The 13,788-nt window shown below is 37.6% G+C and overlaps 2 protein-coding genes across 3 annotated transcripts in view; one reads left to right on the plus strand and one right to left on the minus strand.

Annotated features, from left to right (window-relative positions):
- The first annotated feature begins 750 nt into the window (after positions 1–750).
- On the plus strand, positions 751–3,016 carry LOC132790404 (uncharacterized). 2 transcript variants are annotated; one of them, XM_060798903.1, is made up of 2 exons: positions 751–1,089; positions 2,169–3,016. In XM_060798903.1, the coding sequence occupies exons 1-2, from the start codon at positions 852–854 to the stop codon at positions 2,723–2,725; spliced, it is 795 nt and encodes a 264-aa protein (XP_060654886.1). In that variant the 5' UTR covers positions 751–851; the 3' UTR covers positions 2,726–3,016. The 2 variants fall into 2 exon arrangements, with proteins under 2 accessions (XP_060654886.1, XP_060654885.1); XM_060798902.1 differs by lacking the exon at positions 751–1,089 and adding an exon at positions 1,522–1,890 and having other exon boundaries at positions 2,169–3,005.
- A 1,314-nt stretch (positions 3,017–4,330) lies between these two features.
- Positions 4,331–13,788, minus strand: part of LOC132790401 (transcription factor collier) — a 33,450-nt gene continuing 23,992 nt past the window's right edge. Inside the window, 8 exon segments of the mRNA XM_060798901.1 lie at positions 4,331–5,384; positions 6,443–6,732; positions 6,811–6,958; positions 7,049–7,271; positions 7,273–7,331; positions 7,532–7,559; positions 7,561–7,713; positions 8,615–8,696. Coding sequence (XP_060654884.1) covers positions 5,293–5,384; positions 6,443–6,732; positions 6,811–6,958; positions 7,049–7,271; positions 7,273–7,331; positions 7,532–7,559; positions 7,561–7,713; positions 8,615–8,696 — 1,075 coding nt within the window. The 3' untranslated portion in view covers positions 4,331–5,292.

Below are 13,788 nucleotides of genomic sequence, written 5' to 3' on the forward strand. Positions count from 1 at the left end.
CGGTTAAATCATTTGAATATGTAGTGTTATTTTATTTGTATTATTAGTGTTTTTGTGAGAAAACGCTCGTTGTCAGGCATATGAATAATGTGTGTGTACAACTAAAGTGTATTGTTGTTGGTAAATAATTATTACATTGAAATATTATTATTAACACATTTGTTAAATTTTGTCCAAAATGTTAAAATATCTTATGAGAGTAGTAATATATAAGGAATATAATAATTCTTATTAGAATAATGTTCTTGGAAGAGTATGAGAATTAAGATTCTTAAAAGTAATTTTTAGTAAACTGTGCAATGACAATTTCCTGTTTAATTATCTGAACAAAAAATTAAATCTATTTTATTTATTTGTAATAATGACAATGTCATAAATAATTAAAATTGTACAATAATTCTTGTTAGAATATGTATGTATCTATGCATCTTTTATAAACATGTATGCAAACCAATTTCTTTAATTTAATTGCGGATTTACTATTAATTGAAATAAAAAATAATACTAGATTGATGTTAATGTTGAAAAATATCGCTTGCTACTAAAATTTATTACAAAATGTATAATTTCAAAATCGCAATAATAGTGCATTTTGTAAACAAACTTGTAGGATTTCAAACTAATTAATTGAACTGGACATTCACCATCTCACGATAAGTACATTTGTGACGTCATTGAAACTATTGAATGACCATGCTAGTGTTGCAGATATCACGATTATTGGATTGTCGTGCTTTGCAACACGGATTTGTGCGTGACTAGAAACCGTGACATGCGTGTCGCATAGTACAATTTTACATTTTGATTTTTTATAAATTTTTTCGATCTTACGGTTGAACCGTACTGCTGAGATGCACGTCGAAAAGAAATCGGAATTGAGAAATCTACTCAAATCGGGAGACAAGCGCTGTAAACTAGTTGAGCCACGAAATGCTAAGAGTTGTGTTTGGCGTTTCTTCAACTTGGTGTCTTGTGATGATCGAATAGAGCCATATGCCTGCTGTAAAACCTGTGGCGATCTATTATCCTATAGCGGTAAAACTGGAACTGGGAGTCTTTTGCGCCATCGATGCTTACACACGACTAACGGTAAGTTTTGATCTGATATTCACGCACGTACCCCTCACACTGCCACGCGTGTTCAGAGGCGGGCTGTTGTGCATTGTTGTTGTGTTGTCTTGTTGTCATCGCCACTGTCCTAGTGTTGTAATATATACTGCAGATTTACGCGGCATCTGACAGCCACTTTAGTAAAAAAAACTATTGGGTGTATATTTTGTGCCTAATTTTACAAGTTCTCCGACATTACTATTCAATACAATAAACAGCTGTGCGATTGTCAATGTATTACATATACACTTAATACAACATTGGAAAAAAGATAAAGTGCAAAATGTTTTTACAATGAAAAAACTATAATAAAAAAAAAATTGTTGTTAGCCATAACAACCAAAATTTTGTTTGGTTTGTTCATGTATTATTTAGTTCTTTGTTTTGTTACGTTGTGAGTTACGATTGCGTTGATCAACACTGTTTTTCATCACAACTTTACAACACACTCGCGCCAGCAACGCTAACATCGCTATTGCGTTTTTACGTGAAAAATATAATTAAGTACAGTAAAATTGTGAAAAATAGTATTAAAAATGCCCAAAGGACGTGTTAGCAGTGTGTGGCAGCATTACGACATCAATGAAGAATGCGAAAACTTTGCAGTTTGCCGTTACTGCGGCAATAATATATCGCGTGGTGGAATGGCCAGCAATCTAAAGGGCAACAATACCACGAATCTATGGACGCACTTGCGACACAAACATTCTGATGAGGTGCTAGTTAATCCGGTGCAGCAACGCACCATTAGCCGCCCTTCGACCATAACAATAAAGAAAGGTATGATGCAAAAGAAAAATAATTGCTGCTGTTGTTATCAAAAACACACACACACATCGCATCGCAACATCAATGACCTATTGGCGCACCTATCGATCCCGTTTCGCGCGCGTTTCTTTTCGACTGTCCCCAATTGGAAACTATCGTAAAACAATACGATAACGATGTCTAATAACAACAGCTGGTTGTGCCGGCAACTAAAAAAAAATAATTGATTTTATTGACATCCCATAAGCATTGTTTGTGTTATCAAACTAAACCATTTTTTCCATTTGCAGAGAAAACATCTCGCATTGCAAAGGCGAAAGTTGTTCGAGAGCCTCTACGTGTTGCAAAACCAAAGATCGAAGCGCATTCGAGTATAGCTGGTGCATTGCCTCAGAAGTGGGAGGAATACGAGCAGAACGAGGAAATTAGCGAAGATATCAAGGACATCATCTATAGCGAAGATCCATTGTGCTACAGTCCCATACAAGTGGTCGAAGATGAGATGCTCGATACTGGCGACAAAGTCACTGTGATGAGCAGCAACACCAGAACAACAACAGCTCCCGTTGTTGCCACCGTCGTATCAGCAACCCCTACGAATGCGGCAAAGACATTGAAGAACAATCTGGAAACATCGATTGAACGTCTGACCACGGTGAGCGAGCAGTTGAACTACATCATTCAGCAGCAACAGGAGCAGCAGACCAAGGACGATGATTATTATTTTGCATTAAGCCTTGTACCCATTATGCGACAGCTGTCGGTTAGTCGCAAACTTTATGTGCGCTCAAAGATTCACGAAATTCTGTACAAAGAGAGCGAGGAGACTTCCCCCAAATCTGAATAATTGGCTAGGAAATCGCACCGCTACTAGACATCTATCTATATCTAAACAAATATTCATATAGGTTATAATACATATGCTTATGTATTCTGTATGTTTTGCTGACATACGAATTGCAATCTATTACGTTGGATTTACCTATTATTAAGCGCATATGTATGTACAGTAACGAATTACATTGATTTAGAACGTATGCATGTATTCAAATATTTAATGAAGCCCTTTTATAATTTGATAATAAACTTAACTAAGTTCATCAAATAGAAATCATTAAAAATAAATTAAATTTGTTAAGAACTGCAATGAAATTGGTAGAATGTTAACGTTTGATATACAAGAATACCTTAACTTTTCTATATTTTTTGAGTATACAAAATGTTTTTTCATCTTTTTGGGTGTTGGTATACACATTCGTAAATAAGCAACAGCTGAGTTGTTGTGCAGCCCTGAGATAAAGCAAATTGTGTAAACTGTACAGTTGCAGTGTTGGGTAGCACTGTTATTTCACTTAACTGTACAGTTTTGGATGCACTGCTGATTTAAGTATATTCGAAGAAGTTTTCATTAGAGATATTTATTGATCGGTATTTTTGGAATTTCAAATTGCTCAAAAATGTTCGTTGTTCTTTTTCGATTTTTGAATTTTGCCTTTTATGTGGAAAACTTGTTTTTTTTGGGCACTCGACTAAATATTTGAACAAGCTCGGGCTCGCAAGCTGCTGAAATAAACAATCCTTCCGCTTTTCAGAAATTTATATTAAAACCCCAGGTTTCTTGTAAAAAAAGGACTCAATCTAAAATCATAATTAATTATATCTCCCGTCTAATAAAAAATATTGTTAATAAAATTTCGGACTGTTTTAGGTTTGTTATTCATATTTTTAAATAAATTTTATTTAAATAACTTGTTGAGATTTACAAAACAGAGAGCATTACTAGAATTATAATTTACAAATCGATTTCTGGAGCTAATTCGTATGGCTTACGCAATGCTTACTTAAAACTAGAAATATGTTCGTATCATTTATGCAGTAATTTAATATTATTTGTTTAATTTATATTTTGCTTCTATTAAGTTGTCAATAATAAGTTGTATGTGTCTCTAGAAACATACATACAAATATGTTTATAATACAATACCAGTTACAATAAACCCTACAGATCGAGTAATAAACAATAATCTTACTAAGTATATGCACCCCAATATCGTGTATATATATTATTATATATTTTTTGTTTTAAATATATATATTTTTTTTTTATAATTAATATTTAAGTATATTGTAGATTTAAGGTCTTAAACGCTAGTCAACAAATGTTGGGCATTAAATCGGTAGCTGATTAATCTTCGATTTGATTTGTAATTAACGGATGTGTTGAATCGTATTATGATTTCTTTTTCTTTGAATGGAGTCTAGATTTAAATTGTGATTTTCTTTGATATATGTATATTCTATATGCGTGTTCTGATGGGATCGATTAAGTGCACGATATGACTGCCAAAAAGTTGATAATTATGCTTTTCTAATACAATGCAAAATTTTATTTTTAGCTTAGTTAATCTGGATATTAACGGATGCTCAATTAGCTAGTCGTATATAGTACTCGTATATAGCCCAACTATTTTTTGTTTTTCTTTTTTTTTTCGTTTATCTTTAGGTATATATCATTTTGATTATGGGTCTTTTCACATTGTTCACATTTGAACAACGCTTCGGCATTAAGTGTGTTTCTTTTCGTATAATTTTGGAAAAATGATATGGTATTTTTGATTGAATGATCTTTTGACAAAATTGTGAGTGTAGGGTGATATAATAATTATATTTCTTTCGTTTTTCTTTTGTAGTAAATTTTCGTATACAAGCATTTAGATATATCCAAAATGTATTAAATTTTATATGTTTTAGTTTTGTATAATATGTATTTTCGTATTACTTTTTCAGATCATCATAGGTAATGTATGTAAATTGGTATAATTTGTTCTATTCACAGTTCCGATTATTACATCCAATAAATATGCGAGATATATATGTATATGTATAAGACTATATATATTTACATATATCGATTAATCAAGCTAATCGCCAAAATGTGTCAGGAATTAATGCAGATAATAGCTTCAATCGATTTCGATCAATGGACACAGCATTATCGTAATTCTTATTCTATTCTGGGTCGTCGTGGATCGTAGTCCCCGATTTGATATGAGTGTTTGCAGTTTAATTCATATGTGTTTTGATATGGTTAAACATTTTGCTCAATTTCGATTGTTTCATTAATTTACAAGGACAATGTAAAATAAACAAACTTGTTTGTAATTTGTAATTTTTCTTGTGTTTTTGTTTTTTTACAATAAATATATTTGATGTACTCGTATATTGATAATTCGTTTTCATTTTGGAAATCGATGTATATTTCCATGGCTTTATTGCACTTTCGAGCGTCTTTTTGTTCATTTGATGTTCATTGGTGACTTCTGTGGGGCGTGAGTGTGGGCGTGTGTCCACGGAGCGCATGGAGGGCGTGGCGAAAACAAGAACAGCGGCCAATAGCCTCATTTAATAATAATATTATTTGGTTGATGTCACCAGCTGGCTGGTGCTATAGCCCTGTGTGTTGCAGGTGGGCAGGGCGAAGGGATTGAAACTCAAGCTGCTGACCCCTGAAAAGAGAAAAGAAGAGCAAAAGGTTAAATTTGGTAAAATGAATTGTTAAAAAAAAAGTTTATGAAGAAGTATTCTATGTTAAATTGTTAGCTATTACTCTATTTTAAATTGTTAGTGTTAAGTGGAGTTAAGTCGTTTTTTAATAAACTAACTAAATTTTATAATGTTAGTAACTAAGCATATTTATTCTAGTCAAAATTATTAGCTTAGCTCAATCTTCAGCCTACAAGTATGCTTTGATTTTTTAACAATAATTCTGACTGACAGCAAATTTTATGTAGCATACTTTTAGCTGCATGTAAATTCAAATTGCAGCCTAAAAGTATGCTACAGAATTATTTACGCATCTGCATTTAACCCTTAGGCGGTAAATGAAAATCACTCGAGTTGTATTGATAGCATTTAAAAAATGTTGAAAGAAATTATAAATACCGTTGAACGTGTGTTGTTGATTGTGTACTGTTGTTGTGATGGTTGTTGTTGTTTTGTTTTATGAACAGTTATCACCAGTCGATGCTGATGCTTGCCGCTGTTGTTGTTGTTGCCGATTCACATTTTGGGGGCGTCGCTAGCCCCTCGATAAGCGCCTGTCTGCCTGCCTGCCTGTATGTGTGTGTGTGTGTGTGTGCTGGCTGTCTGCATGTGTTTGTGAGTGTGTGGTAGTGTTTTTCCCCAGCCTTTTGTGCTCCATGTCCATGTGTGTGTGTGTGTGTGTGTGTGTGTGTTTATACGGCGGCTGCTGTCGCTGCTGATGCGGCAGGATTGTGCCAGGGCTGATGCGGATGCGGATAGTGATGCGGATGGGTGGCAGTTGCATGATGATGCTGCACCAGCGCCGAGTGCCAAGGCGTCGATACGGACACTGTTGAGGATGAATATGCACTTGCTCAGCAAAAGGTTTTCTTTTTTTTTCTTTTTTTCATTGTTGGTGTAACTTGTATGCTTTGTTTTCTTTTGTTTGTTTGCATAAATCAAAACGTGAAAGCATAAATCCCGCACTATTCTATTTACCCCCGTTGAGATCTCAGAACTTGACAAATTTTACGCTACTCACTTGAGGTGGAGTTGAAGACGCTGCCCGGCGAGGAGGACAATGTGCCCATGTTGGGAGCCGGCGCATAGCCATTGGCAGTGGCCGCCACCGCCGCAGTGGCCGCTGTGGCACCGTAGGAGCCACCGGAGCTGTGGGGCGTGGAGGCGCTGCTGCAGTAGCCGCCACGTGGACTAACGCTGCTCGATTGGGCACGCTGGTAATCATCCTCGGTCCATTGGCCGCTGCCATCTTGCACGCTCACCGCCAGCTGTCCGGCATAGGAATTGAAGCTGGTGGAGCCGCCTGGCGATCTGCTGCAACAAAGGGGGAGAGGGGGGTAAATGAGTGAGTAACAGGTGAAGGTTAAGTATTTCAGACTGTCTGCTTACCTTGGCATGGAGTAGAGAGCTTCTACTAGATCCGCGGCACGCTTCAGTATGATCTCCTTTTGCAGTTTCTCGGGATCGCCGGGATGGCGGGGTATTAGCTTCTGTAGACGTTGAAAGCCGTAGTCGATAGTGGGTTCATTGAGTGCTGCTTAAACGAAAGCGGAAAGAGAAAGACAAGCTTAGACATGCTGGGCAAAGAGGCACAAAAACAAAATGGATGCACTGCTTGTTCACTTACAGACATAGACAAAGCGACCGGGGGATCCCTTGCAGAACTGTTTGCTCTTGTAGGAGAGCGTCACCTCAACGACGCCGGGTATGTGACGCGGTGGCGTTTGGACGCGTATCGCATGCGATGTGATCAGCTCGCTCCACACCAGCATCGTGCCAAACACCACCTGGAGGCCATCGAAGAAGTTGTCGCCCACAATGATGACGGTGGCGCCACCTGTGGTCCATCCCCTCGCTGGGCGATATCGCCTTAATGCACGGCGTTGCCACTGGCAACGGTGGATAAAGACCTGCAATAAGAATTTCAATCAGTTTATGTTCTCATTTGTGGGGATGTGTCAAGTGTAGTTTGGGATATTGAAATGATAAACGAGGTTTCGAGTTTTGCCAATTGCTACGTAATCGGAAATGATAAGCGAAACGAAACGAAATGAAAACGATCGAGATCGATAACTAGAGTAATCGATAAATTGGAATTTTGTTTACAGACCATCGTAGGTACTGTCGGGCGCTAGGGGGGTGACCGGATATGGACAGGGATGTGTTGCCTGTACCTTCCGTTGTGTCCAGTCGCTTGGCGCGGCGTCCGTGCTTCGAATTGTTGTGCACGAACATGTTGTCCGAGATGGCTAGCAGAGGTCCATCAACGGCCACCTGGGTGGATATGACGACCTGCCGGGAGAAATGCAAATCGTATTAATTTTAAAACACACTAAATTTTTATACTAAGTAAGGGTTAAAGAGCATTGGAATCAAAACTATTTTATTTGATGTCTATTCCAATTACAGTTGCTGCCTTTATTATTGGCAAGACAATATTACATTTCAAAATAATCGCAATTTGCATAATAGCTAAAGTTATGCAATTAACCGCAATGTATTATATTGATGCGAATTTTATATATTTCTTCTAAACCGTTAAAAGTTTAACTTAACAGCAATGCATTTAACCGAAAGTTTACATTAAAAAATGTATCGTATAATATTTGTGTTAAGTTCAGTCACTTACAGCAGACAATTATAATAAACCTAATATGTTTTGGCTGAGCCGTTAAAAGTTTAACTTAACAGCAGTACATTTAACCGAAAGTTTACAAAACAAAATTAATCGTGTAATATTGGTTATTAAAATGTTAAGTCGAGTCACTTATAGCAGACAATTATAACAAACTAAATATATTTTGACTGAGCTGCTAAGTTTAACTTAACAGCAGTGCGTTTAAGCGAAATTTACATACAAAAATTCAGCGTATTATTATATATTATTTTAATCAAATTGTTAAGTGGTTTATGTTAACAGCTGTTGAGCATTAAACTGAATATTTCTTATGCAAAATTGAGATGACGAGAAATGATGTCCTTATCTGTCATATGTAGTTATATGCAATGCATTTAAATTAAAAGAGTTAAAAGCTATTGAACTGAATTGTGAAAATTTTATGCAGTTATCTTAAAAGGGCAATTATTAATTTCTCAATGAATGAAGTTGCACTTAACTGACTTGCAGTTTAATAAAATAGAATTTAAATTGAAATATATAGTATAATATATTATCGATCTTGATAATGCTCACCTGAAATCTTCTCATGTCCCGCGGGTTGCCAGCATTTTTGAGGCAATTTTGATTGCACTTCAAGAAGAACTTGAGGAAAAAGCTGCAAGTAAAGAAAGTGATGAAAATTGATTAATTAATAATAATTTCATGTAAATTATAAAGTGAGTGCAAATCGTAATGGAATCATTGAGAGTTTGTTGCGCCTCTTTAACGAGCTGCTAATAATAAAGAGAAGAAGCGAAGTGCGCCTTTTGCAGTTGCCACTTGTCATTTGCCACTTGCCACTTGCTCGCTGTTGGTTGTGCCACATTTCGCGGCAGATGTTTGGCCTCGAGGCACAGAAACGAATAACGAACAGCAGCAGCAGCCACTTGCCCTCTGCCTGAGGCAGCATCACAGCATCACAGCGTGCGATAAGCGCTGAGTTTGAGTCTGGACTCGGACTTGAACTCGGAATCGGATTCGGACTTGGGGTGACAGTTATGTGAATGGGATGGCCTGCGGGCAGGATATTCGAAATTGACACCCGTGTGTCGCGCATTTAAATGGTAAAATATACCCATCGACAGCAACATATCGCTCCACAGCTCTCACATCCTCCTCCTTCCTCTCGTCCATGCCACACGTTGATTTTATTTGCTGAAATAATATTTTGCTGCTGCTTCCGCTGCAGGGGGGCCAAAACCCTCTCTTCTTCCCTCCCCCTCCCCAAAAATGACTAGCACTGTTTTTTTCCCTCCCGGTTTTTATTCTTTCGAGTATTTTTGTTGTTCCTCACTCGACAAATTGGACAAATTAGCGCAGGGGGCGTGTCACTCGCCTCTGTGCAAGCAACACACACAGCGGCATCTGCATATGCGCACACTGTTGGTGTGCCATAAATTTGTTTATTGTTGTTCGCTGTGAAGTGTACTTCAAGAGGAAGTTGTTGTGTGCCCCTCTTAGGCGAGGTGAAGAGAGATCTGCGTCTTGTGTTACAGGTCCCTCAATGGCGTATCAACTGCAACAATTGACATTTTATTTATACTCGAATTGTGTATTTGTAGCCAGGCATAAAATTAAATTCAACTTCCATTGAAAGAGGCTGATACAAAGACATAGCAGAGAGAGAGAAAGTACTTAAATCAAGGTAATTCTTAGACATTCAATTTAGTGTATTTATCGAGCCGATAGAAATAAGCTATTAAAACATTGTTATACTTTTTTCATCATTATACTAATTACAATTGTATTAATTTTAGGAACACTACTAAAATTTTTTTTTCATGCTTATAAAACTTCACTTTAATAAACTAGCTATAAAAGATTTAAAAAAAAATAAATAAAGTATTGACCAACTAAATCTGCTTGTAGAGAAGTAATTTTTGATAATTTATATTTGTTTTTTTTCAGGTATTAAAGCAACTCTTTCGTACCAAAGTACTATTTAAAATGGATGAATATTAATGGAAAATCACTTTAATAAACTAACAAATTAATAAAAATAAATTAAATTTTAACCAACTCAATCTGCTTGTAGACAAGTAATTTTCCATATTTATAAGATATCATAGCGCAAAAAACTCTAAATAAATTTATTTCACACAAATTGGAATTTGTGTATTTTAATTGTTTATTTAATTGTAATTTTTAGTAAACATTTTAAATTCACAGTAAATTGCATTTCATTATATAATTAAATAAAGTATTGCTAAGAAATTGTTCAATTGTTATTTTTGGTAAACCCTTTGTGGTAAATTCATAGAAAATTGTGTTTCGCTAAAATTTATAATTTGATAAATGTAATACTATAAATCAATAACGTGTTCAAACAATTGATTTTCGATAATAATTCATTGCTTTCCAAATATAAATTAAAAGTTTTAATTGAACGACGATTTGATACGCTGTATGTGTTTTTCATTTTATATTACAAATAAAAAACTTTGTTATTAAGACCCACAAAAAAATTGCAAATCTTTATTTAAGATTATTTCGATCTTAAACATGAAATACGATTTTTAGGTTTCATTCAACAGACTCTTTGGGTTTATTTCTTGGGACTATATTACACTACTTGGGTAAGTTAAAAATAAAAGGGTATTGCGTTTGAATTTGACATTTTCAGCATGTTCAACTTTCAAATAAATTCGATAAAATACACGAGCTTAACAAAGTCCAGAACCAGACGCCTTATCACAGAGCGTAAGCCAAAATATTTCGACGACATAAAAAGTATGTGTGTTTAGAAATGTATATATCGAATTTTGATTCAGATTGTGGAACTTGTTGAAGTCGATGTTGTGCTGGGAATGAAAACAGATGTGTGTTGATTTCTGTCGTTGTTTTTCATTCTTTACTTCATGCAACAACAAGGGCAGCATCATTAACACGGCTATCGACGATCCCTCGGGAAACAAGAGAGCGAGAGAGAGAGGGAGCGAGAGAGTGCCGTGTATCTGTCAGATGCAATATCGAGTTACACACGAGAAACCCTCACAGATGCAATTGCATCTGCAGTTTGTAGTCGTAATTTGAATACGTATCGAGTGGTTATTGAGAGCTAGCTGTCTGCGTAGTTTTAACTCATTTACGGATCAGTATCAGAGCTCGGTACTAATTTCCCTCTCGCCCGTCATCGCCATGTGCCGCGTTTGTTTTCTTTTTTTTATGGACAGCTAATTGACTTTCTCGGAAGCAGTTTGTAGGAGTCTCACGCTTGAATTACAATGTTTTCAAATATCCTGACAGGACGCATAAATCGTGTGTGCACGCTAAGGTCGTCGACGTCTAGGATTCCCATTTGCATATGCCTCCGCCTTCGCCTCCGCCTTCGAGTTTGTTTTGCTGAGAATCCTTGCTGATTCAATTTAATCTGACAGGATTTCTGCTGCTCGGACGTTCAAGCGAATCTTTTTCTTCGCTGTTTTTTTTTAGTATTTATTATACTTTGCTTTGGCTCCCATTTTGTGCTGAACAATTAAAAATTCAGCTCGCGTCCTGCCAATAAATCAAAGTGTCTCCAGCTTCGTCCTTTTCGATGCGGAGCAACAAAGTTACGCTCGCTCTTCGTGAGACTGGCGCGAAATTTTCATTTAATGAAAAGCTACGCATCATCAAATGCTCGCACATGACATTGGCCAAGCCGAGCGAAATGGCCAAAAATGGCGAAAATGGCGTCCAATTGAGACACATTGGCAGCTGGAGCACGTAGAGCCAACGAAGTGCATAATTGGTCATTCATATTTGGCCCCCCCTAAAGGCAAGGCTGCTTCTGGAGTTTTAAGTACTTAGCACACAAAGTCTTTAAATTCGTGCTTAAATTGCCTGGCAATCAAATGAAATGCTTGAGTTGCCGACATTTTGCAGCGCAAAGTGAAATTTTACAGCTGATAAAACTCGGCAAATTGCAAATGTCATTAGCTGCGTCTCGCTCTTACACACACAAATTGATCCTGCTAGCGGACAAGTGTGGGTGTTGCATCAGGCAGCTTTTGCACACTTGCAGATATTCACATGCCAGGGCTGCAACTTTAGCTTCATCGCTGACAAAAGCTTTGTGAATGCGCAAACGATTAACTGTAAATTTGCGAATCAACAGCAGCAATAATAATAATAATAACAACAAGAACAGCGCCTTGCTGTATTATCTTTGCATCTCTCGCACAACATTTAATGATGAATGCGAAGGCGCATAAATCGCTTTGGAGCTGTCGGCCGTGTTGATGTTATCTCTTGCTGACACTGAATTGTGTTGAGCAGAAGGAGGAGGAGGACAGGCGTCAACAGCATGTAGCCGAGAGCAATTTTGGCGCACGCCAACTGCGCCATAGCACAGGTGAGAAGCGGCAACTCCATTCTCGTTGTAGTCGCTGCGGGCAACTTGGCGCTAATTTTTCACTAACGATAATATTCAAAATTTTCAACTTTATTGCCGCATAAAGTCAATGACTATGGCAGACACGCATACGCAAGCGACTCTCTCACCTACACAAAAACTTACTTTGGCGCCATTTCACACACACACACACACATACAAAGGCAACAACATGGCGGCCAACGTCACCATTTTGTTGTTGTTGTTGCTCTGGTTCAGGTTGAGAGGGCGGCTGCTGCTGTTGCTGCGGCTGTTGGCGTTTTTCTATTGTTGTTGGTCTCTTATTTATTTATGCTCTTTCTCGGCTTAACGCTGCACGCTTCGCGGCGCACGCACAAGACAAATCCTCTCCCTTTGCCACCCAATACTCAGATTTTCTCTCCACCCCCCTCCCACCCACATCACAATGTCGGCACAATCCTTATCAAAATCGCACTTGGACTTGCGAGTTGGTCTTGGACTTGGACTTGAACGTCTTCGCCTTGTTGAGAGTTCATAGCTTTTGGGTCTTTGTATTATAATAGACTTTGCAGGGCGGTTTTGCTATGCGTCGACGTCGACGTCAACGTCGTTGTTGTTGCTGCTTGTGTTTTGTGTGTTTTTGTTACGCTTTCATTTTCGTTTTGTGGTTCATCCTTTTCGCCGGAAGAGCAAGGAATTTGTGTATGGAACTTGTTGAAAACACTTTCGCTTATCTCATTGCGAAGAGAGAGCGAACTCCGTGAGAGAGCGAGAGCGAAAGTGAGCGAATTTCTTTGAGTCAGTTCTTTGAGTGAGCTTTGCTTTTGGTGTTCATTTCGTGAATGAAGCGCACGCAGAGGGAGGAAAAGAGACGGGGAGAGTGAGTTGATGCTGATGCTTTTTTTTGTTGTTGTTGGGAGAGACGCGCTTTGTTGTGGGTTTGTCTTGCTTTTGGCTTTGGCTTTGTGTTGCTTGCTGGTGCGTGAGTGCGTAGGTGTCTATGTGTGTGTGTGCGTGTGTGTTTTGGGGGTTGCTTTGGGATTCAATGTCATGCCGCTGGGACCAGGGAAATACCTCGTAACTGTTCTTCTCTTTTTGTTGTTGTTTTGCACCGGGCAAAGCAGCAGAAGCAGCAGCAACAACAATGGCAGCTTCTTGTTGTTTGCGATTTCTTCATCTTTAAACTGATTATTTTTGTACAAGCAACTCACACACATACACAAACGAACATGTGTGCGTGTGTGTGACCATAAAAATACCATATCGAGGTTAAATATCAGACATCGATAAAAGCTACAAGCTGACAAAGATACAAAGGCAACAACAACAACAAGATACAAAAGTATCTTTACGTGGCTGCAGCTTTAGTATCTAA

The sequence above is a fragment of the Drosophila nasuta genome, chromosome 3 (genome assembly GCF_023558535.2).
Source record: "Drosophila nasuta strain 15112-1781.00 chromosome 3, ASM2355853v1, whole genome shotgun sequence".
In the NCBI taxonomy this organism is placed as follows: domain Eukaryota; kingdom Metazoa; phylum Arthropoda; class Insecta; order Diptera; family Drosophilidae; genus Drosophila; species Drosophila nasuta.

What these genes read in the sequence shown, in the direction of transcription:
- LOC132790404 (XM_060798902.1), top strand. Translation starts at nt 1,647, where the DNA reads ATGCCCAAAGGACGTGTTAGCAGTGTGTGGCAGCATTACGACATCAAT. An exon ending in GACCATAACAATAAAGAAAG is followed by an intron (nt 1,891 to 2,168) that starts GTATGATGCAAA and finishes TTCCATTTGCAG; the next exon opens with AGAAAACATCTCGCATTGCA.